Here is a 25,817-nt window from a genome sequence, read left to right on the forward strand (position 1 = left end):
ATTAAAATGGGTACTACCCCTTTTGGGACCTTCAGTGGACACCTTTAGAGAAACATCTGCTACAGAAGCGGGTCATTTATTGCAGTAATTAATTGGTTTCGGTTTACAAATTTTTGTCGCGGCTGGTAGCGGTGAAGCGCAAAAGGACGCTCTTCCACTCCCTTGTCCACCACTAAATTAACTGTTCTTGAGCTTACTTCGCAACGCGGAGTGCTGAAGAAAAAGTAACAGCGTCAGACAGGCTACGCCAGTCCCGCAGTGCGCATGATCTTTTCACCGCGCACTAGAGACGCCGTCCAGCTCTCTAGTGTGCAAAGTACGCTTTGAAAACCAGTACGTGACGGAATATCCAAACCCCATTCGTTCCAGCAGTGCAAGACCCGCTCATCTGAAAGGCGGCAAGGGATAACACGTACAGTGGGAGTAAAACATATTGAGAGTACTAACAGGAGCATAGGCCAAGGCAAAAATTGTGATCTTCTGCAGGGTGTGCGCAGATAAACCTAACCGGCATCTGCACACGACACGTAACTCGTTGTCTACTCATCTGAGGAACTTCCGATGGCATTCGATGGCTTATTTATGATTGCGAAAGCTACAAAAAATCCTGGAAGCCGTACTCAGCGTAAAAAAACATAAACAGAGCGCGAAAACGTCGGATTCCATGCATTAGAATAGGGTATCATGGCGGTCTCAGGTGAGTTGTGCGCAGGTACCGCTAGGGGCGCTATCGCTGCAGAAACCGAAACGATTTTCTACATGGATGCTCATTGGTAATTCCTCTAGCGGTCCCTGCACACAACTCACCTGATACCGCCATGTTGTCCTATTCTAATGCATGGCAGCCGTCGTTTTCGCTCTCTGTTAATTTTGTTACGTTGAATATGGCTTCCAGGAATTTTTTTGTAGCTTTGGCACGCGTAAATACGCCATCGTGCGCCACAGGAAGTTCCCCAGATAAGTAGACAACGAGTTACGTGTGCAAATGCCGGTTAGGTTTATCTGCACACACCCTGCACATACCGGGTGTTTCAGTTAAATCCCCGCGAACGGGTGCACAAATCGACGAACTTTCCTTTTTACAAGCATCTGTCCGATACCCACTTCAAGCTGCGCACCGTGTGAATAAGTGGGAGGCGCTCATTATTTAAATAAAAATTCAAATGAGTTTCGTAAAAAAACATAACTTCTAAAGCAGGGCGCTGTCGGCACTAAAATGGGTACTACCCCTTTTGGAACCTTCAGTGGACACCTTTTAGAGAAAAATCTGCCACCGAAGCGGGTCATTTGTTGCAGTGATTAATTGGTTTCGGTTTACATATTTTTGTCGCGGCTGGTCGCAGTGAAGCGCAAAGACGCTGTTCCACTCCCTTATTCACCAATGAATTATGTGCTTACACCAATGAATTACACCAATGATTTTTGTCCTTTTGCGCTTCACGGCGACCAGCCGCGACAAAATATGTAAACCGAAACCTATTAATTACAGCAACAAATGACCCGCTTCGGTGGCAGATTTTTTTCCTGAAGGTACGTGTCCACTGAAAGTCCAAAAGGGGTAGTACCCATTTTAATACCGACAGCGCCCTGCTTTAGGAGTTATGTTTTTTTTTGTTTTTTTACGAAACCCATTAGAATTTTTATTTAAATAATGAGCATCCCACTCATTCACACGGTGCGCAGTTTGTTAGTGGTATCAGACAGATACTTGTAAAAAAGGAAAGTTGCTCGATTGGTGCACCCGTTCGCGAATTATTTAGCTCGGGGATTTAACTGAAACACCCGGTATAATGTAATCTCTGTATTTCAACCCGTGCGGTGACCAATTTACGCCATTACGTGCACTTGTCTCTCTACCACTGCTGATTGTAGGAAGCAAGTTGCATGACGAAAAGAACGAGTTTACAATGTAAGTACCTTACGCAATAGGCCATTTGAAAAAGTTCCAGGGAGCAGCGCATGCCCTGGCAGGTCGTGCCGGGAAATGCGGTGCAAAACGACAGCGACGGCACACACACCAGTACGACGACCATGCCGACGATCGGGGACGATACGAAAAGCATAGCAAGTCATACACATGTTTCCCCCGACAACTCCCAACCTGCACCGCGACTACGATACCTCGACTGCAGCAGTGGCGCTGCGTCTTCTTTAAAAAAAATCGTCTATCGTCTCCGATCGTTGTCGTCGTCGCTGTCGTTTTGCACCGCATTGGCCAGAAAAAAAGAAAAAGAAAACGTTAAAGAAAAACAGTAAGAATAGTACAGTACATAACAGTAAGAAAAAACAGAAAAAGGAGTTCCAAATTTTCCATCTCTATAGGTTTGAGTCGTCTGTGTTATGTTGCATTAATTTTTCGATCCCCCATCCTCTTTACAGTTATGAAATACGTAATGTAAGTAACATTGCAGACTCTTTCAACTGCGAGGGCAGTGATCATATCAGCCTACAGAAGTCAAACCAGTATGCTGCTAACGTGTATTCCATTCGATGATAGGTGATTAGTAGCTTGACACACGGCCGCCATGGGTGGCATCTGTCACTGTAGGCGAAAGCGAGGCGTGTCGAAATGCCGCGACGGTAAAGTTGTTGAACAATGTTCCCTAAACATAAATAATGAGCGTAGGAGGAACACAAATTATTGTTAGGAGTGGCGGTACGTTACCCAGGATACGAGGTCAGACCGTGAACGCTGGCAGACATTGTATTTCGAGCGCTGTAAGCCTCTTATGGTGAAACAATCGAATAAGCAGGTCCACGGGCACATCGGCCAAATGCTATTTTAAGCCTCCAATCGGGTAGGCCTTTGTGTTGTCCGCAACAGTGTTTTCAATCTCGTCTGCAACATGCACGAAGGAAAATGAGAGTAGTCTCCTTATACTTCGTATTGAGACTTCTTGCTTAGACTTTTATAACGCCGTAAGTGTAATGTAACGCCGTAATGAAACTGATTGCTGCCCATCACGTCTAACGACCTAACGAGTGGCAGGGCACTCGTCAAGAAGGGCACGCGATCAAACACGTGCACGGCGCTCTTCGCGCCATATGTGCAGGGCATATAGCATACGTCACGCGCAATGTGTCACATGCTCGTCTTTTTATATTTCCCACCATCGTTAGCTCGTTAGACATTGGCAATTGATTAAGCCTGATGGTCTCAATGACAAATAGTGATAAACCTAAAATACTTCCTTGGCCTGGAAAGTGCACACGTGTATTGTTGCTCGTGGGATATTGTTTGGCGGAGTATGTACAGTACAGGGGTACTGGGGGAATGTGTACAGTAGAGGCCCTGCGCATGCGCAGTCGCACGCATGCTTTAAAGAAATGAGGATCACGTCACCGTCGAGAGGAGGAAGCAGGTTTGGCTGCACATGCAGCTAACTTGATCTCCTATCTCCTCCCGTGTAAGGCTGCAGTCACACTGGTTAAACATAAAACACCAAACACGAACATTTCCTCAAACATGTTTGACGAAAATGCCTGACAAACATCCCCCATACATGTATGGCTCAACAGCTGTGGTCACACTGCGAAAACGCCGTCAGAACGTGTTCAAAGACACGCGTGTATAACCAGTGTGACCGTGCCGTGATACAAAAGTGTGCTTCGGTTGTGTTTGAAAGCTTGTTTTCAAACACTTGAACGTGTATTTGGACACTGTCGAAAAACAGCTCATGGGATTTTGGAGAAATCAAATAAATTTCTTGATATTAATCAAAGAATATGTTGCTTTTTACGTGTTTGAGTGTCAACAACATTGGGCATCATTGAAAATGGCGAGTTCTTTCGGTGTGGAGCTTCGCCGACCTCCTCCGATCTGTCGACTTTGGTGGGCGATTAGCGTGAAATACATTTCGCAGAAGGTGAGTACCTGTTTACTATCAGTGCTTCAACTCATCGAGCTAAGTTTTGCGCCGCAAGAACAGCACGACGCCGATATCGGCGTCACCGGGTTATCGTGAAATCATGATCGGCGCAGTTTTGTGCGTCTTGTTTGTTTGTGCTGTTCTCGCGCCGCAAAACTTGTCTGCTATGTATGAATTGCCCAAATGTTAGTACAATGCAATGGTTGTTTTTCTCGTCAAGTGGATAACGCTTGTGTTTGGCGTTTGCTTTCGAGGAGTGAAATGTCGACGCAAAAGGCCCGGAGACGGCAGCGATCAGTCTACGCTTCGCTCGACGCCCGTTTCATAAACTGGTGTTACTCGCAGCCGGAATCCCGAAAGCCACAAGAAACTCGAACCCGGACACGAATTTCACGCCAACGACAGTGGAATAGGTATGAGGAGAATGTGCACTCCATTATCAATTTTAACATGTATGTGCGGTTCTGCTGCTAATGTAATGTGCGTCCAAAAAAGCAAATTATGCATGTCAGTTGCTGCTAGCACCATGACATCTAAATTTGTTTTTGTTTCTTTGAATTATTCCTTTGTGGTAATTTGTCAAGGTGCTCAGAGCGCTCTGCTGATTTCACCTTATAGTGAAATGTTTCCCAAGAGTTTCCCTGAAACCTTGCATAGTTAGCACCTGTCATACCCTGCACATTGACTGAGTTTTTAAATCCTTGGTAGCACCCTATATTGTCCGCTATATAAGCAGGTCGATATACATTACATAGGATACTTAGAAATTTGGATAAAGTATGGCTAATTATTGCTGTATGTGGATCACTTGCACATAGCGACATTGTTTGCACTACACATCATAGTGCACCCCGGAACGACACTAGGGCATGTGTTTTACTAATTCCCAATGATTAGGAAGCAAAATGCAGGTACTTGCACTCAGCACATGCAGAATTATCACAATAACATAGCTACAGAACAGTCAAGTATGTCAATTTTCTGCTTTAAATGCACATTCGTTGAAGGGGGACTGCACTTTGTGCATATAATTTTTAACATGATCCGTTAAACCATTAGAAAGAATCCTGCAAGTTCAAAAGAATTAGCTAGTCACTATGTACAGTGCCCGGAAACCTATGGTGTAGACATGATTCTGAGGAATCTTTATCATTAGAGCTGCCCCATTTATCGCTCCCGAGGCACTTGGCACCTTGGTGCTGATTCTGTGCACATGGAAAGAAAGTGTAAAAAAGCCAGAGCAATTAAAGATGTATTTAAGCTATACTGCAGTATAGAAGCTTTTGCGTAGCTTCAGACTGCATGAATATGTAACTTCTCGATAAAAATTCTGCACATGAAAATTCACATTCCCTATTGGTAGTTCAAATGCAAATTGGAAGTTGGCATGTGTGCACACTAAGGTATTCCTTATTCGTCATTGCAGCATGCCACAATAGCCAAACTCTGCTTTTCAAAACTGCATGTATGCACATATGCATTTCTACATGGGACAGTTGAAGAGCGTGGCACATCATACCTCTCTTTCTCTGTGGCGAGATGAGGAGCCCTCTGCCATCAGTTTCTTTTTCTTTTTTTTTTAGCTTGTGCTATATTATTACGCATCACATATGATCTGGTATGGGAAGGGATTTATTATTGGGGGGTGGGTGGTGTTACACAAAGAGCCACATCGGGTGAAGCCACTGGCTGTCACTGTCCATTTTGTTCTGAAATGGCGTGCTAAATTTAAACTCTGTCAAAGTGCATTTGTGCTGTAGTGCTGTTACATTAGAGAATTGTAACCATTTAGCTGGTATTTTCATCATTTTATGTGCCCTCTTTATGCCCTTCTGTAGGCAACATAACGTATTGACACAAGTGAGGAGCTGAATGAGTCACCACAATACACCAAGTAGCTGTTCCTCCAGCGACAACTGCAGCACGGCAGCAATCAACACTGAAAAGCGAAACAAGCTCCAGTGAAAACACAAAGTGCCGATCAAGAGCCTTGGTCAGAGTGTCAGTAAGGAGTGCTCGCATCATTGTCTCCTGTGTATTTCTCCCATTTCGTGATAAGCTGCCAGTGCTTGTTTGTGTTGCACATGTTTAAGCCAGTGTAGTCACACAAGTATATCCAATGTTTATTTATTACTATATTGTACACAGTATTTATTAGTACTCATTCCTAATATACACAATATTTATCAAAGCGCATTGTTTTAAATTACGTAATGTAATGTAGGATGTCAGTTCGTTCTTGCACTCTCGGACTGTTTATTGTCTGAACACAAGATTCATGCAAAATAATTTCAACGTTAATCTGGCTGTTATCAATTCTGAGCTCTGTCAACATCTTGCTGACTGTCACAGTTGTTGTGCTGACATTTACTCAGCCTTCGTGTTGAGGAAAGAAAGAAATTGGGGCAAAACCTTTCTTCTTGAACAAGTGGAAGTTGCAAGTAGGGATAATTGTGTTATGTGTTCTCATTTCCTTCGCTATTGAAGTTTCTTGCTTCAAGATGTATTGGTATTGATTAAAATATTTTTGTTTAAGAGTCTGTCGTCGTGTGCATTGCGTTCATCATGGGATAATCAATCAATCAAATGTTTATTGACCACCTGTTTAAAAAACAGAATACAACATAAGACTGTGAAGGAGCTTGGTGAGGAGGAGGTGCAGTTTGCTGCTGTGCATGATGCACAAGCAGTTAATGTCCTAGCAGCAGCTCCAGCAGTGCAGCTCGAAAAATGATAACGGTACACAAAAAGCTTCAAGCCTTATTTAGCAATGGATGGCTCTCTTATCGGGAGCTGTCTACAGACTGAGTCATCCTGCTCCCCAAACAAAGTTGACAACTTATTGAAGAAGCAGGGGAATGTCATCCATTGCGGTCTCTCCGGAACAAACTGGGACACGTTACTGCATGCGATATGGACTAATGCTCTGAAGGCAAACAATGTGACAACCGAGCTTGTTTCTACAAACCAGTTCTACTCACTGGCATGGAATGTATTTCGTTAAATTAACAGGACTTAAAGGTGTGCTTAAAGGTGACGTAACAAGTATCCCATCGAAAATGATGCTCAGGTCATGACGTCAATCTGTGGCACGTGCAGCAAGGTAGGCTAGCCAACCATGTAAATCTGGACTGAGTTTACATTACATGGGTGACCATTTTCACATACAATGCACACTAGAGCTTGTATCGGCTAACTATATCATACAGTCAGAGCATTGCAACGAAATTATTGTGCGTTTGGGTCAGGTTTGTGCCATTCTAGTTTCTAGTTATAGCTCTAGTTCTTCTATTTCTAGCTGGTTCGGCGTGTGGGATATGTGCCATAAAGCACAGCTACAATCTCAAATAGGAACAAAAATAGATATTTGTGGTGTAAGAAAAATTAGGGACAGCAAGCACCTTTACTTTTCCATTGTTTTGTGGTTTGGTGGTTATGTGTACCCAAATTTTGCAGTCTGGATATGGTGCTATTGCAATGCCTGGATTCCCATTCCATCATGTGTTATCTCTTTTCTTTCATCATTCGTGAACTGTATCATTCCTGTTTTTGTTGTTTGTCGTCCCCTGTATCTCTCCTTTGGTGTTTCATTGTTTGCGACCTGTATGATATCCGTGTATGATATATGTACTGCAGGCAGCTCTCATTCAGCTCAAACGCTGAGCTTCAGACTGCTTCAGACGATCCCACCTGATGACAGAGACAAACTTGGGAGTAGATATGTTCCGGTGGTCTTTGGCGCATATTTCGAGTCCTACATTTCCGCACTTGTGGAACAACGTATTTATCTACAATCTTACGCAATCAAGCTGCCCACGTATGAGCACCAGTTGCGATTCAAACGCGGTTATTTCTTGCACGAAATCATGCTTAAAAACACAGGCACATTCTCATATTTTGCTGCTCGGTAAATATCCTAGCAGTAGACGCCGTAGACGAACGAAGTGCTGCTTCCAAAATTAAGCGTCTCGATTTGTACTGTTTTCACGGTGTGATGCGTTTTTGTTTTTTCTGGTGGTGTTGACGTTCTCGGAGCCGCACAAACAAAGAACATCGACGATAAAAATGCGCAATATTTTACGACGAATGAATATATCGGCAGCGTAGGCAGTCACCCGCCGCCATGCTCCATCGGCCGTCGTCGTCCCCGATTGGTTACTGAGTCGATGACGAGTCGTGATGTCAGTGTATAAGCGGCCCCGTATGACCAGTATGACCAGCTATCGCGTGTTGTGTTTGCTGTTCATGTTGAAAGTGTCGTTCTGCCAAACAAGACAAGCATCAAACACTGTTGCGAGGCATGTTTTGTATCGTCAATGTGACCAGTCGATTATACATAAACAAAACATGTTTGCATGCACGTTGTTCAACGTGTTTTGAGCGTTTGTATAACCAGTGTGATTGCAGCCTAAGGGTACGTGATAGGATCCGTAACGTATGCTCACACGAACGGACGGACGGGACAGCGGCATTTCTTGCTGGTCGCCAAGGTCGTGCTGAAGACTGGGAGGCGGTGGGTTCGAATCCTACCACCGGCTGTGCTGTCTGGGGTTTTCAGTGGGTTTTCCGGAAGACTTTCTAGATGAATGTCGGCACTGTTCCACCTGAAGTCAGCCCAGAACGCATACTAAACCCCCTGTGCCCCACTCCTCCCTGCTGTCTTCTCTCCATCTGTCCACATCTGTACGCCGCACATAGCCACAGTCGCTTCGCGGTGCTAACACGCAACAAAAAGGAACAGGCGGACGGACGGCCGTTGGAAAGAGGCATTTCCAACTCAAGAGCGTGTTCTACATAGGAAAAGAACACGTGACGAAAACTGTCAGACGTTTCCGATAATTTTGTTCATACTAAATCCAGCCTACAGGCACGTTGTTCTCACTGGAATAGTGGGTTTTCCCCAAAGAGTAGCTTTTGCAACGATATGAGCCGGGAAGGGCTGTGGACGCGTCCGCATATGCTAACGCTTATGTTAGGCATCCCTGGTTGTGAACCCTGCGCGTAGTACTTCCAGAAGAATTTGTAAGGGTGCCTGCGTCTCGCATCTTTTGATCAATGCACCAGTATTGCAATGTAACCGTAGTCTATACTGCAGTGCACGATACATAAACTGCATCGAACCACCTTCATTCATTGCAATGACATACTAGTAGCGCACCAAAAAGCAGTGACCGCTGGTCATGACGTGATTTTCCGGTTGTTACCTGGCCTCTGTGGGATCACCGGACATGATGCGTCCGATCACAACGCCGGGAAAGCACATGGAAATAGTACATTCCGCAGTGCTTACTTCACGAAGGCGGACGTCAAGAGTGCCTTAAAGTCTCTGAGCCATAAGCTGTCAAAAGATCAATGGTTTTGTGGCGAGGCTTGATCTTCCATTTTGTACCGGGTTGTCCCCGAACTAGCCCTGGTCCTCCCAACATCCACGCCACGGCAGCTTACGCCATTGTTTCACAGGCTTCGGCTCAATGACTCCTGTACAGGCTTGGGAAGGCTGACTCTCCTAATTGTCCAGTCTGTGGCTCTATCGAAGACGTCGAACATATTATAGTTATGTGCCCAAGATACTCTGAGTGTCATGACAGACTTCTAGCCGCGTTAGGCCGGGTTGACAATCGACCGTTCGGAGTGCAGAAGGTGCTGGGCCCATGGCCAACGAGCACTCAACTGCCAGCTTTGCGAGCAGTTACACAGTTCTTAAGGGACATCGAGCTGTTAGACGGGCTATGAACCTGGCTGTGGCGTTCGTCGCCGCTTCGCGACATCTTCAGTGGGTGTGGGTGATGGATGTGTCTGGCATTCCTTTCCTTAGGTGATCTGAGGTAGCCGGCCCTCGTGATGAGGGCTACAATCCCCATTTTTTTCTTTCAATCTACATCATCATCATTACAATGGTAGTGCAATCTGCAATGGTAGGTATTCGAAATCTCGTAACTTCTTATAAAAAAGATGGAAGAGTACTAAATTTCAATTTTTTGTACAAATAAGGTTAGGCGCGAAAGAAACTTCGCTGCTTGAGACCAGAGTGGCCGTACGGCGATGACACACAAGCTTTGCAGCGCTCTACGTGAAAGCAGTTACATCGCTTTAATGATGTTCGACAGCGTTACAGCACCTTCGCTGTCGGATTGTCGGTATCGAAAGTTGTCAACCGCCACTTAGAGGGAACTATTTTTTCAAAGCGTGGAGATTTGATAGAACTTGCCTCTTAGGTTAAGCAAGGTTAGATTAGGATAGGGTAGGTCTAGTTCTGGGGTTAATCTGTCAGGATATGTATCAACTGCTACTGTGACATCAAGCGTTAGAACACGAGACTGCTACCCATCGGAAAACCGTGCGTTCTGGACTTGACGCTATATCTAACGTAGCGCTGTCATATTTCAGAACCTGTTGCACTCTACTGCCCTTCCTGAGTACAAGACAGCAGCGATCAAGAAGTCTCGTTTCATCCTCTCCCACTACGGGGCCTTCAAGACCTGCTGGGATTGGCTCATCCTCATCGCTACGGTGTACGTCGCCGTCGTCGTGCCTTACACAGCCTGCTTCGGAGAGCTACAGGTAATCGAGAGGTCTATAAAAACACACCGTCCTGTAAAACACGCTTGCCGTCCGACTCCTGCATTTAATGGTATCCTTACATGTACTGATTGGGATTATTAAAGGCACGCGATAACAATATTAAATTACATTAATTAAAACCATTACTGTATTAAAGGCGCGCGATAGCAGCGTGATTTGTTTACACATTATCGCTGCCTGAAAAAGTTAACTTTTCCCTCCGTTTTTTTCATAATAAACATATATTCCTTCCCCCGCTGATGGGGCAGTGTACCGCCATAACGGCGGAGAATGACCCACCACATCCACATCCCATTTATATGTGTGTGTGTGTGTATTTCCCCCCGCTGAACCCACTGTGGACCCTCGCCCACTATAAGAAGCTGGGCTGGGCGGTTGAGTTAATACGCGTTTGGATCCCTTTGAAATTACTTGTAGGCATCGCTGCTCCTTCCACATGTTAATAGCTATAGTTTTCCTTGTTTTTGAACAAACACGCGTACCTCTTTTCTGAAAAAGTAGTATTACTCTTTTGTTAAGGTCTGCGGAACAGAGGCCTCGCGCGCACGCTGCAGGTAGTCGATCTATTTTTGTTCAGTATCGCTTTATTTCTTGAACTACGGTCCAAGAACAGCAGTGGAAGTCGTTGGTTAACATAGGTCCCCTTTGGTCCCCCGGGCCACCAAGATGGTATGTAGGATTCCTCCCACATGTGGCAAAGCGTATATCAGATACACAGTAAATTGCATTAATGACAGAATGCACTTGGTGCCAGAAACGTGATTACTTTTGTAACTGGTTTTTGATGTCTCGTACGCCAACTCATATAAGTCAATTAATTTACGATAGTAACTAGCCTCGTTGTCTATCACAAATGATTTGCGAGGAAGTAGCATCGCCGTCAACCCTCTCAACAAGCGTCATCTTCGAACCGATGTTCGGACTATCGGTTGCCCATCAAGTCTATGTATAGCCTCTAAGATAGCCTTAGCCTCTTAACAGTTTCTATACTTGCCCCTTGTCACGTACAAAAAGAACAGGCCTCAGGGCATCCCAGTTCTGTTCAAGCCGGTGCAACCGGACAAGTCCTTCTGGAAGGTGAACCCCAACCTGATTGCGAAAGACATTCGGTCTGCTGCGCAGGAGCTAATAGCGCACCATCGTGTAAATAAGGACGGCTCGATGTGCATCTTCGTCACCACGGAGGGCGCAGTCTCCAACCTCCTTTCACTTCGAAATGTTGCTGGTATTGACGTCGAAGTCAGCATCCCTTCGTCATATGTGAAGAACCAAGGAAAAATCAATGACGTTCCGCTTGCTTATACCAATGAGGATCTCACCTCCTACTTAGAAGGCGAAGGCGTCATAGCGGCTCGTCGGCAAATGCGGTACGTCTCCAATGACGACGGCTCGGATCGCTACGTCCCTCTGAGAAGTGTGATCCTGACGTTTCAGTCCAGTCAAAAGTTACCTATGGAAGTTCACTTGGGATTCTCAATCCATAAGGTACATGAGTACGTAGAAGGCCCGCTACAGTGCTTTCACTGCCAAAGGTTTGGTCACCTCGCACGCAACTGTCGCTGGCCCCAACGCTGCAAAATTTGTGCCGGCCCACATAATTTCAAGGAATGCACGGCTCGGCGTCAGCCGAAATGTGCTAACTGTAGAGGACCCCACGTTGTCTCGCATTCCCAATGCCCTTATAAGCGCCAAGCTATCAAGCGTTTTCAAGAGTCTGTTATCAGCATATCCCAACCTGTGAGAGATCATCATGCGTCCGATACTCGTGTGCAACATCACCGCCCTCATGTGTCTGAGGGCCCCGCTATGTCACCGCGGCCTTCTCGAATTGGACAGAAGTCCCCTCGTCAGCTTGATGGCGACGCAGCTCGCGTCTTCCACAGTAGTAATGGGAAAAAGACGCTAATGCCACCTACACCTGACGCCGATACACCCCAGCTTTCACGGGCAACTTATGCTGAGGCTATACGAAGGCCTTGGAAATGCGCTACGCCGAAGCCAGTGGTTTCCCGACGATCGAAGCACGCACACACCGCAGTATCGAGTGACAGTACCACAATTTCTGTCCTCCTCCCTCTAGTTCTGGCCGCACTCAAAGCGATTGTGTCCTCTTTCCCTGCTGCTGCGTCCTTACCCGAAGTTCAGCACCTTCTTGCTGCGGAAGGTGTGCTAACATCCCTGCATGGACAGTCTTTATAGGAGAGCCACAGTGCTGCAGTGGAACGCGAGGGGCATTCGCAATAAGCTCCCCGACCTCAAGCTGTTTCTTCTAAAATATCCCATTCCCATACTTGCCATAAGCGAAGCGTACATTAAGGACGACTTTAGACTCAGCGGGTACAACGTATTTACATCTGGCAGCCAAGGCGTATCAAGGACTGTGCTTTGTGTTCGGAAGGACCTAACGGCTGCCCAATTACAGGAGCCGCATATTTCTTCCGCTGACCAAGTGAGATGCAAGGTTCGACTGGGCAACATTGTACTTACTGTTGTAAGTTTGTATCTCCCGCCCTCTATTACCTTGTCGCAGCAGAGCATACGGGACATATTTCTTGGGCTACCACCGCCGTTCCTGGTAGTGGGGGACATCAATGCCCACCATCCACGGTGGGGAAGTGCACGTACAGACAGGAGGGGAATAAGATGGGTTGACGTCATCGACGAAATGGACCTGTGTCTGCTCAATGATGGTTCACCAACGTTCCTGCGTAGAGATTTCTCAACTGACGTCCTGGACGTGTCCATCTGCTCACAAGATGTTTCCAGGAGTCTCTCGTGGTCGACTGATGTCGATGGGAAAGGAAGTGACCATTTGCCCATCTACATTTCATGCGACAGGTATACTGGCCAACCCAGGACCAAATTTGTTAGGTTAATTAACTGGAAGGACTTTCGAACGTCTTGTTCAGAATTGGCGCAGCCGAACATGTCAGCAGAGCAGCTAACCGAAACGCTGACTACTTCTCTTCGATGCTGTTCGCGAACCGTAAAGGTCGCGACAGGACATATGGGAACAAATCCTCGCGTGGAACAACTACGAGCGCAAAGGCGGAGAGCTGAACGAAAGGCTAGACGATCGGGGCTGTTTCAAGACATCATAGAAGCCCGGCATACTGCCAGGGTAGTACAGAAGGAACTAAAGAATGTTGACAGAGAGCGCTGGCGTCAATTCTGCGCAACGCTGTCGCCTTTTACTCGCGCTGCCAGAGTGTGGAGCGTGGCCCGGAGTCTGAGAGAGACCGTCCCGCCCAAAAATCCTTTGGGAGTGCTAGCGCTGTCTCTCATGCGGTCCGAGAACTCTGTTGCGCTGGACTTCTGCAAGATTATATCAGCAAATTCGCAAGCTTCAAACACTGACGTATTCCGCGCTTCCACTTCCGAGATACAGGAGGCGATCTCACGAAGAGAACCAGTGGTGAACGAACAGATGGATATGGACTTCACATTGGGTGAATTCAGAGCCGCGGTGTGCCTGTCACGAGTACAATCGACGCCAGGTGGAGACGGAATCTCCTATCGAGCCATCCGAAACCTTAGCGACGGCTGTGTTTCCTGTGTGATCCATGTCTTCAATACATCATGGAGAAGCGGTGAAGTGCCACAGTCTTGGAAAGATGCCGTAGTAGTCCCGTTGTTAAAGCCTGGAAAGCACCCATCTGACCTGTCATCCTTTCGTCCAGTTAGCCTGACGAGTTGTCTTGGTAAAGTCTTGGAGCGAATGGTCTTGCATAGACTGGAGTGGTGGCTTGAGGGTCATCGTACCTTCCCCGAAGAGATGGCAGGCTTCCGTCGGAATCGTAGCTCCATAGACTCTGTTCTCGATCTCGTCACCACCGTCGAGCAAGCGAGGAGCCAGAAGAAAATAGTCATGGCAGTGTTCCTGGACGTCAAGAGAGCCTACGACACCGTCAGTCATGCCAACGTTCTGCATCTTTTGTTGCAAGCAGGCGTTCCCGACAGATTGTTCTTGTGGCTGGCTGATTTTTTGCGCCACAGAACACTCTCTGTTCGCACAAAAGAAGGAGTCACTTCGAAAGTTGTCTTGACTCAGGGTGTACCACAAGGCAGCGTTTTAAGTCCTATCCTTTTCAACCTTGTAATGGCAGGCCTAAAGTCCTGTATCGCCCCTAAAGTCAGTATATCTATCTATGCTGATGACGTCTGCATTTGGGCTGTTGGGAAATCGAGGCCTGCAATCCTACGCCGTCTTCAGCATTCCCTGGATAACATCTTGCGGTACCTAACGGAGGCAGGCATGGATATATCAACTGAGAAAACAGCAGTCATGGCTTTTACTCGGAAGCATATGCATCGGTATCAGCTCTTCCTTGGCGATACGCCTCTTAGGCTGGTAGCACACCATAGATTCCTGGGTGTCATCCTAGACTCCAACTTGTCCTGGAAGAAACACATCGATCACCTGGACACAAAGGCACACCGGTGGATTTCCGTCATTCGCCACTTTGCTGGGCCGAAGTGGGGAATGAATGAGAAGTCTCTTCTGGCCATCCACAAAGCCCTAGTTCGAGGAACTCTGCTATATAGCCTACCAGTCTTGCACGGAATTTCACAGACGCAAGAACAACGACTGCGGTGTATTCTAGCGCGGAGCTTAAGGGTATGTCTTGGCGTCCCGAGAGCCGCGGAAACGCGGATGGTGATAGCAGAAGCCCGCGAAATACCCATTGAAGTCTTACGGCAGAGGGAGACCATTCGCCATTACTTGCGCCTCAGGGCACACCACCGCCGCCATCCACTAATAGCAAAAGTTTGTCGCCGGAAGCAATGTAACGCATACAACTGTTTCATGGAAGTGAAACCTAAGGTTCCCCCGTTCTCTGCAAGATCAGTGGTGCCCACGACGCCTCCGTGGTCGCTTCCAGTACCATCGATCGCATTGTCAATTCCTGGTCTTAATGTCAAACGAAACCAAGTGCCTACATCAGTTCTGAAACAGCTTGCAGCGGATATGATGCACAATCGCTATTCTGACCACACTGCAGTTTTAACTGACGGATCCTCCAGTCATGAATGTTCATCGTCTGCATTTGTTATTCCAACTGACGGTGTGTCACATGGATACCGTCTCTCACACCGCACATCATCCACGTCGGCTGAGTTATATGCTATCCTGTTGTTTCTACGTAAGACGCCCTGTGACGATCCGCGGGCCTGGGTCATCTACTCAGATTCAAAGGCTGCTCTTCAATGTATAGCCAACATGGGAATAGGTGGATCGCTCGCCCCAGTTGTCACTGATATCCTCCATCAGGTTCAGCTTCTAAGCGATCACGGTCATCATATATCCCTGCAGTGGGTCCCGGGTCACTGTGGTTTGAGCGGAAACGAAGAAGCCGACAGAGCGGCAACGGCTGCCCAACAGTCTCGGACTGTTGTACCAACGGTGTTATCAAGAGGAGACAGGAGATCACTTCTGAATGAGCTCATTCAGCCACTAGCTCGCCAGCAGTGGAGTCGGGACATCACTGACAGGTCTCTCATGTATTCGGTGGATCCCACTATGTCCTTCTCAGTTCCTGACCGTTTACCACGCTATTTTACGTCCCTCCTGCACAGGCTTCGTCTCAACGTTGCCTTCACTCCCCAATTCAAGTGCCGAATCGGATACTGTGACAGCTGCCTATGCTCCAAATGTGGCGTTGAAGCGAACATTGAGCACGTCCTAATAGAATGTAAGCTCTACGAAACGGAGAGGCGGCAACTCTGTGCTCAGCTGAGTGGTGCTAGCCGACAGACGTTCAACCTGGCTGCAATTCTTGGCCCATGTCAGAGCCATGTCCAACACCGTCGAAAACTTCTGATGTTCTTGGAGTTCCTCTTAACTACCGGCTTGCTCCAGACGCTGTAGGGTCCTCCCTTGCATCTCAAGGACCATTGGCGCTTCTTTCATGTGCTTCTTCCTTTTGTGCGACGTATAGCGTTGCGCAACCAGAGGACGGGAGTTCCAGTTGTACTTGCACATAACTTCATTTTCATATTTCACATCTCATGCTTCTCGTGTAATGGGGTAGGGTACTGCTCTCAAGCGGTGAATCACCCCAGGCCATAGTCATGATTTAGTTGTTGTTGTTGTTGTTCTATACTTGCATAGCGGTGTTAACACAAACCGGGGAGTCATATATATGCATGAGGGCAAAGGGGAATTGTTAGCGTGACTTTGTATCTTTATTTATTTATTTATTTTTCTTTCTTTCTTTTCTTCTTTCTTTTTTTGAGGTGGGAGGAGGGTTCAGTCTGGGAGTAGCAGAATTGCTCAGGTGATGGTTCCATTTCCCCGTCTTTTATTTTCTTCTCAGGGCTCAAAGTTACTCAAACTTCTATCTTGAGTCGAAAGAAAGTCTGGGCTTCCTCCTGTGTGGCTGCCTGCTAGCTAGTTCCCACAGAAGTAAATGATTGTTTAACACTGAGTGCAACACTCTCTTTCTACGGAAATGAAGAATTGGGAAGGAAAATCACGTTTAACAATTACTCCCCAAGGATTTAGTTTTAAAGAATTAAAGGACTCTTAACGTTTCCGATCCAAGAATATCTTGCAATCACTTATTGGAAACTATACCACATACCAGCAGGCATAAAAACTGGCATGATTCTGCACATTTTTGCTGATTCCCTTCTCTGCTTCGCTCGGTTTCTCCAGGGCCACAGTGGGAGTTCGCAGCAGTACGCCCTGACGTTTGGCACCAACGACAGCAGCGACCCGAATGGCACCATAGCCTGGACCTACGGCCACGGATCCCTTCCAGAGCCGCAGAGTGACTCCAACAGGACAATCATCTCTGACGTAATCGTGGAGGCCATGTTCATCATTGGTTAGTCGAATTCCCTTACATCTCCCGCGTAATCCCGAAGGATATTCTTTCTCGATAGCGCGTACTCGCACTCCTATTGAGTTTGGCCCATGAACTATAATCCTCTACGACAAGGAAGAGAGGTGAGGCAGGATGAATAACAAAGATGGTGGAATTACGTCGCTGCTGTCTTTCTTCCTCTTTTCTGAACGATATCCAATTGCCATCTAAGACCTCTTTTCTTCGAATATTATCGCTTTTCTTTCTGCCCCCCTCCCTTCGTTTGTAGAGCAGAGAAAGTGCGCCTTTCAACAGCGCATGTTCGACACCAGGGGGCGTAATGGCTTTCACGCGTTACAAGTTAACGAGGGGCGGGCCACTCGTCGAGAAGGGCACGTGGTAAAACGAGTGCATGGCGCTCTTCGCGCGATACGTGAGGGGGCGTGGACCGCGTGGTATACGTCACGGGCGATGCGTCAAGTGCCTATCTCTTTGAATTTCCCGCCACTCGTTCGCTCGTAACGACCTTAACAAAGCGCGTCACGTCACGTTACCATGAGGCACGTCAGTGATTTAATACACGAGTCGGCATTACGAAACTTTTGCATTTATGGGAGATATAATTCGTTATGCGTTGTCACCAATGAGCTAAACGTAGTATATATATATATATATATATATATACACACCGAAGAAATAAGTTCGCACAGAGCACCACCAAAGGAATATTTTCAGATGACTTCATTTAATTCATTGTGAAATTACACAGACACGACGTTTCGAACGGTGGACCGTTCTTTTTCAAGTGAAAAGATATAATGAGTTGGTCAAACAGAAAACACTCACTTTCGTGTGCTTCGACAGTGGCGGGGGAAGGGAAATCGCAGTGCGTTGAGGTTGCCGAAGGGAGGTCATAAATTCTGTGTGCGGGGTCCTGTCGAGTGTGTTTCGCACGTGGGTGGGGTTTTTTTTTGGGGGGGGGGTCTTTCCCTAAGACGCATTTGTGTGGAAATGACTCGTTTGCGTCGCGTAAACGGGTGTAGCTTCTTGTTGTGTTGTAGGCGTTATTATTTCTTCATGTTTTTCACAGTGGACAGCGATCCCGGGTGTTCGTTTAGTGCCGGATTGAATTTATGTATTAGAAATGATTCCTTCATTTCACGATCCCTATCGCTCTTGAATCCGGATTGTAATATGGCAATAGAGAGTTTCTCAATCGCATGTTCTGGAAGGGCCATATGCCTAGACAGCGGGAGTTCCGGTTTTGTTTTGGTGTGGGACTTGTGGTTGTTGAAGCGAATTCTGAATGATGTGCAGGTTTGTCCAATGTATTGAGCTTGGCATATGGTGCAATGTAGAAGGTATATTACGTTTTGAGTCCCACAGTCAAAAGTGCCATTGATATGGAATTTGAAGTTTGTGGTGGTGCTGGTAACATCCCGTGCTGACAACATGAGGGGACAAATTTTGCAGCGGGGTTTTTTGCAAGGCCTGCAGCCAAGGAATTCTTTTTGTTCCCTCGTGACTTTTGAGTTCACCAGTACGTCCCGTAAGTTTCGCGGTCGTCTATAAACAATCTTGGGAGCCTCTGGGAAGACTTCCCGAAGATGTTCAGATTGGTGCAGAATATTGAGATGGCGTTTCAGAATGGATCCGATGCCAGCTACATTTTGATTGTAGGTTAAAGTTAAGCTCGGCGCGCAGTACTCATCGGTTTTTGAGGAAGCTGTGGGCTGGTTGGGACCTAAACGGCGAGCTTTTTCAATTGCGTCATTAACGACATCGGGAGGGTAGTTGCGATTGGTGAATGTGTGCCGTAGATCACCTAGGTTTTGTTCGAGGTCGCTGTCCTCTGTGCAGATACGCCGGTATCTGCATGCTTGACTATAAGGTAGAGAGAGTTTGCAGTGACGGGGGTGTGAGCTATTAAAGTGTAAGTATTGCTGACTGTCAGTTGGTTTTCGGTACACCTTAGTTTCCAGTGATTGGTCCCTGACTGTTACTGTGACGTCCAGAAAGTTCGTAGTTGTGGTCGAATAGTGGTGGGTGAAATTAATGCTGGGGTGCGCGTTGTTGAAGTCCCGAATGAATTCCAGTAGTGAACTCTCAGTGTTGTCCCAGATTATGAATATGTCATCGATATACCTCTTATAGAGAAATGGTCTGATGTGGCACCGCGACAGAAAACATGTTTCCAATTTACCCATGAAGATGTTCGCGTAGTTTGGGGCCATTTTTGTGCCCATAGCAGTGCCATTTATCTGGACGTAGTGTTGGCCATTGAATTCGAAGTTGTTTAGCGTTAGTATCATTTCCAATAGTACCTTCAGTGTGGCGCTGTCCACGTGGTAGGGACTGTCCGACGGTGATTTCGTGTAGGCTTCCACGACCGCCTCGATGCCGTCAGAGTGGGGAATATTAGTGTAGAGGGACGCTACATCAAGGGTGACAAGGAAGCAGTTCTCAGGTAGTTTGAGGTTGCGAATGGTCTTTAGAAAATGGTTGGTGTCTTTCACATATGACTGAAGGGTGGGGGGGATGTCCTTGATGAGGTAGTCCACAAGCGTTGACAAGTTCTCTGTCACTGTGCTGTTGCCAGATATGATGGGTCTGCCTGGATTGCCTGGCTTGTGAATCTTGGGTAACAGATAAAAGCGACCAGGTTTCGGAGATTGTGGAAGGAGTTGTTTGTGTGTATCAGGCGTGATTTTTTTGCTATCACGGAGGTCGGTTAGGGTCCTCTCGATCTTTGACGCATAGTCTGGTGTGGGATCGCGATCAAGCCTCTCATAAAACGTTGTGTCTTCCAGTTGGCGGGCTCCCTCGCGAATATATGCCTCGGTGTCCATGACCACAATAGCACCTCCCTTGTCCGCAGGTTTGATGACAATGTCCTTTCGTTTCTCAAGATCGCTGAGTGCTTTGCGTTCTTCACTTGACAGATTGTGTCGTGGGGGTCCTTTTTTGGACGTTACTTTGAGGATGTCCTTTTGCACAGCTTGGATGTAATCATCGAGATGGCGGTCCCTGTGTTCAGGGGGTGACCAGCTGGAACCTGTTTTGAAAGGAGAAGCCGTCTGTCTGGGGTTCTCTTTATCGTGGAAAAATTCCCTCAGGCGCAGTTTACGGGCAAAATTTTCAAGATCTGTGTGCAGTTGGAATTCGTTCAATCCTGTTGTACTTGGACAGAAAGAGAGTCCTCTTGATAGAAGGCGTTCCTCGATGTCTGTTAGCGTTACTGATGAGAGATTTACCATGGATTTGGGGGGAGTGTGAGAACGGCCTGCCAAAGGTGGTTCAATAATGGCCTTCGTCGGGTCCTGAGGCGACTGCACAGTTCCCTGGTGTGCCGACGGAAGATCGCGTTCCATTTTTCTGTCCTTTACTATCCGCAAGGCATTGGATTTTTTTGTCTCAAAATCAGCGAGAGCGCGTTTTTTCCGTAGACGTCAGAAGTGAGGTCATTTCGTGTTGCTTTTTTCGTAGGTCGATGAGTTGATCTTCGCAGTGGCGTGATGCAATAGATAGAAGGGCGAGCGACGCATCATGTAAGACAGCTTCCCACTCGGACAGATGAGTTGCGTTGAAGTTAGCAAAAGGTAGCCTGGATGAGAGTCGCGCTCCCTTTGGAATCGATTTGTTGTGTAGATGTTTGGAGATGAAACTGAAATGGCTCTCGTAGCGCATGATTTTGTCAGACAACTTCCTGGATTTCAGGAAAGCTCCGGATTTCTTTTCTTTCGAAGACGGTGTGTGAGGCAGTCTGGTGTCTAGTTGTGACAGACTTGTGGGTTCTTTTACCGTGTCGGTTGCATATTCAGTGCGGCTGCGGTCCTGTCTACGGTCTTGCATTTCGTGTAGTCCAGGTTGTTTTTGGTACCAGCGGGGTCTTAGTGTCCGTGAATCCGTTAAGCATGCTGGATGTCTGGATGTATATGAAGAATATCGCGCTTCTAGCAAGGGTATTATGTGCGACAGTTGCGATGACATTATGTCGGTTCCGAGCGGACTGGGGTGCAGTCCGTCTGCTGAGAGGACTAGAAGGGGGTCGTGGTCATAGAAACGATGATCCAGGCAGCCAACTCTTTCGTCGTTTGCAGCGAGCTGAAGGAGCATTGTGTTGAGCTGATGGGTGTCAATATTGAATCGCGTAATGCGCCCCCAGTCAGGGCAGTGTGGATGGCGATTGACGAAGCGGGGAGGCACGAATGTTGCGATTACTTTTGCTGTCCATGGTCTTGCAGTATAGATATGATCGATCACAATCTTGTACTTCTCGAAACATTCAATGGGATGCGAATCCTCAAGGTCGTGAGTTCCAACGTAGAGAAAAATCGTAGTGACGTGAGAAGGAAGCTGATTTATCATAGGAATAGTGTCGAATATCCGAGCTTGATCTCTTATTATAAACAAGGGAGGATGGTGAGTGTTGTCAAACCTGGTATGCAGATGCTCGAGCAGAGAAGTTCCGATGATTGCAATGTTGCTCCAGTTCCAAGGTTCATTGGGTGTGGACACTCTGATGCGAGAGGGAACAGGTGCCGTTGGCAAACACATTCTTGAAGGTCTTGAAGATTCAGACGGCGCCGTATTAATACACAGAAGAAATAAGTTCGCACAGAGCACCACCAAAGGAATATTTTCAGATGACTTCATTTAATTCATTGTGAAATTACACAGACACGACGTTTCGAACGGTGGACCGTTCTTTTTCAAGTGAAAAGATATAATGAGTTGGTCAAACAGAAAACACTCACTTTCGTGTGCTTCGACAGTGGCGGGGGAAGGGAAATCGCAGTGCGTTGAGGTTGCCGAAGGGAGGTCATAAATTCTGTGTGCGGGGTCCTGTCGAGTGTGTTTCGCACGTGGGTGGGTTTTTTTTTTTTTTTTTTTTGGGGGGGGGTCTTTCCCTAAGACGCATTTGTGTGGAAATGACTCGTTTGCGTCGCGTAAACGGGTGTAGCTTCTTGTTGTGTTGTAGGCGTTATTATTTCTTCATGTTTTTCACAGTGGACAGCGATCCCGGGTGTTCGTTTAGTGCCGGATTGAATTTATGTATTAGAAATGATTCCTTCATTTCACGATCCCTATCGCTCTTGAATCCGGATTGTAATATGGCAATAGAGAGTTTCTCAATCGCATGTTCTGGAAGGGCCATATGCCTAGACAGCGGGAGTTCCGGTTTTGTTTTGGTGTGGGACTTGTGGTTGTTGAAGCGAATTCTGAATGATGTGCAGGTTTGTCCAATGTATTGAGCTTGGCATATGGTGCAATGTAGAAGGTATATTACGTTTTGAGTCCCACAGTCAAAAGTGCCATTGATATGGAATTTGAAGTTTGTGGTGGTGCTGGTAACATCCCGTGCTGACAACATGAGGGGACAAATTTTGCAGCGGGGTTTTTTGCAAGGCCTGCAGCCAAGGAATTCTTTTTGTTCCCTCGTGACTTTTGAGTTCACCAGTACGTCCCGTAAGTTTCGCGGTCGTCTATAAACAATCTTGGGAGCCTCTGGGAAGACTTCCCGAAGATGTTCAGATTGGTGCAGAATATTGAGATGGCGTTTCAGAATGGATCCGATGCCAGCTACATTTTGATTGTAGGTTAAAGTTAAGCTCGGCGCGCAGTACTCATCGGTTTTTGAGGAAGCTGTGGGCTGGTTGGGACCTAAACGGCGAGCTTTTTCAATTGCGTCATTAACGACATCGGGAGGGTAGTTGCGATTGGTGAATGTGTGCCGTAGATCACCTAGGTTTTGTTCGAGGTCGCTGTCCTCTGTGCAGATACGCCGGTATCTGCATGCTTGACTATAAGGTAGAGAGAGTTTGCAGTGACGGGGGTGTGAGCTATTAAAGTGTAAGTATTGCTGACTGTCAGTTGGTTTTCGGTACACCTTAGTTTCCAGTGATTGGTCCCTGACTGTTACTGTGACGTCCAGAAAGTTCGTAGTTGTGGTCGAATAGTGGTGGGTGAAATTAATGCTGGGGTGCGCGTTGTTGAAGTCCCGAATGAATTCCAGTAGTGAACTCTCAGTGTTGTCCCAGATTATGAATATGTCATCGATATACCTCTTATAGAGAAATGGTCTGATGTGGCACCGCGACAGAAAACATGTTTCCAATTTACCCATGAAGATGTTCGCGTAGTTTGGGGCCATTTTTGTGCCCATAGCAGTGCCATTTATCTGGACGTAGTGTTGGCCATTGAATTCGAAGTTGTTTAGCGTTAGTATCATTTCCAATAGTACCTTCAGTGTGGCGCTGTCCACGTGGTAGGGACTGTCCGACGGTGATTTCGTGTAGGCTTCCACGACCGCCTCGATGCCGTCAGAGTGGGGAATATTAGTGTAGAGGGACGCTACATCAAGGGTGACAAGGAAGCAGTTCTCAGGTAGTTTGAGGTTGCGAATGGTCTTTAGAAAATGGTTGGTGTCTTTCACATATGACTGAAGGGTGGGGGGGATGTCCTTGATGAGGTAGTCCACAAGCGTTGACAAGTTCTCTGTCACTGTGCTGTTGCCAGATATGATGGGTCTGCCTGGATTGCCTGGCTTGTGAATCTTGGGTAACAGATAAAAGCGACCAGGTTTCGGAGATTGTGGAAGGAGTTGTTTGTGTGTATCAGGCGTGATTTTTTTGCTATCACGGAGGTCGGTTAGGGTCCTCTCGATCTTTGACGCATAGTCTGGTGTGGGATCGCGATCAAGCCTCTCATAAAACGTTGTGTCTTCCAGTTGGCGGGCTCCCTCGCGAATATATGCCTCGGTGTCCATGACCACAATAGCACCTCCCTTGTCCGCAGGTTTGATGACAATGTCCTTTCGTTTCTCAAGATCGCTGAGTGCTTTGCGTTCTTCACTTGACAGATTGTGTCGTGGGGGTCCTTTTTTGGACGTTACTTTGAGGATGTCCTTTTGCACAGCTTGGATGTAATCATCGAGATGGCGGTCCCTGTGTTCAGGGGGTGACCAGCTGGAACCTGTTTTGAAAGGAGAAGCCGTCTGTCTGGGGTTCTCTTTATCGTGGAAAAATTCCCTCAGGCGCAGTTTACGGGCAAAATTTTCAAGATCTGTGTGCAGTTGGAATTCGTTCAATCCTGTTGTACTTGGACAGAAAGAGAGTCCTCTTGATAGAAGGCGTTCCTCGATGTCTGTTAGCGTTACTGATGAGAGATTTACCATGGATTTGGGGGGAGTGTGAGAACGGCCTGCCAAAGGTGGTTCAATAATGGCCTTCGTCGGGTCCTGAGGCGACTGCACAGTTCCCCCGTTTTATGAGAGGCTTGATCGCGATCCCACACCAGACTATGCGTCAAAGATCGAGAGGACCCTAACCGACCTCCGTGATAGCAAAAAAATCACGCCTGATACACACAAACAACTCCTTCCACAATCTCCGAAACCTGGTCGCTTTTATCTGTTACCCAAGATTCACAAGCCAGGCAATCCAGGCAGACCCATCATATCTGGCAACAGCACAGTGACAGAGAACTTGTCAACGCTTGTGGACTACCTCATCAAGGACATCCCCCCCACCCTTCAGTCATATGTGAAAGACACCAACCATTTTCTAAAGACCATTCGCAACCTCAAACTACCTGAGAACTGCTTCCTTGTCACCCTTGATGTAGCGTCCCTCTACACTAATATTCCCCACTCTGACGGCATCGAGGCGGTCGTGGAAGCCTACACGAAATCACCGTCGGACAGTCCCTACCACGTGGACAGCGCCACACTGAAGGTACTATTGGAAATGATACTAACGCTAAACAACTTCGAATTCAATGGCCAACACTACGTCCAGATAAATGGCACTGCTATGGGCACAAAAATGGCCCCAAACTACGCGAACATCTTCATGGGTAAATTGGAAACATGTTTTCTGTCGCGGTGCCACATCAGACCATTTCTCTATAAGAGGTATATCGATGACATATTCATAATCTGGGACAACACTGAGAGTTCACTACTGGAATTCATTCGGGACTTCAACAACGCGCACCCCAGCATTAATTTCACCCACCACTATTCGACCACAACTACGAACTTTCTGGACGTCACAGTAACAGTCAGGGACCAATCACTGGAAACTAAGGTGTACCGAAAACCAACTGACAGTCAGCAATACTTACACTTTAATAAACTTCAAATTCCATATCAATGGCACTTTTGACTGTGGGACTCAAAACGTAATATACCTTCTACATTGCACCATATGCCAAGCTCAATACATTGGACAAACCTGCACATCATTCAGAATTCGCTTCAACAACCACAAGTCCCACACCAAAACAAAACCGGAACTCCCGCTGTCTAGGCATATGGCCCTTCCAGAACATGCGATTGAGAAACTCTCTATTGCCATATTACAATCCGGATTCAAGAGCGATAGGGATCGTGAAATGAAGGAATCATTTCTAATACATAAATTCAATCCGGCACTAAACGAACACCCGGGATCGCTGTCCACTGTGAAAAACATGAAGAAATAATAACGCCTACAACACAACAAGAAGCTACACCCGTTTACGCGACGCAAACGAGTCATTTCCACACAAATGC

At 46.9% G+C, this 25,817-nt stretch overlaps 1 protein-coding gene across 6 annotated transcripts in view; it reads left to right on the forward strand.

The window, feature by feature from the left end:
- Positions 1-25,817, forward strand: part of LOC135388716 (potassium voltage-gated channel subfamily H member 8-like) — a 487,577-nt gene that overhangs the window by 425,780 nt on the left and 35,980 nt on the right. For 5 of the 6 annotated variants that reach the window (XM_064618453.1, XM_064618458.1, XM_064618454.1 and 2 more), the window contains 2 exons: positions 10,257-10,430; positions 17,110-17,281. In XM_064618453.1, the coding sequence (XP_064474523.1) occupies positions 10,257-10,430; positions 17,110-17,281 (346 nt within the window). Of the gene's footprint in view, positions 1-3,734; positions 3,867-10,256; positions 10,431-17,109; positions 17,282-25,817 lie in introns of those variants that run through there. The other variant, XM_064618457.1, reaches the window with a different exon arrangement.

The sequence above is a fragment of the Ornithodoros turicata genome, chromosome 3 (assembly GCF_037126465.1).
Source record: "Ornithodoros turicata isolate Travis chromosome 3, ASM3712646v1, whole genome shotgun sequence".
NCBI classification, from domain to species: Eukaryota; Metazoa; Arthropoda; class Arachnida; order Ixodida; family Argasidae; genus Ornithodoros; species Ornithodoros turicata.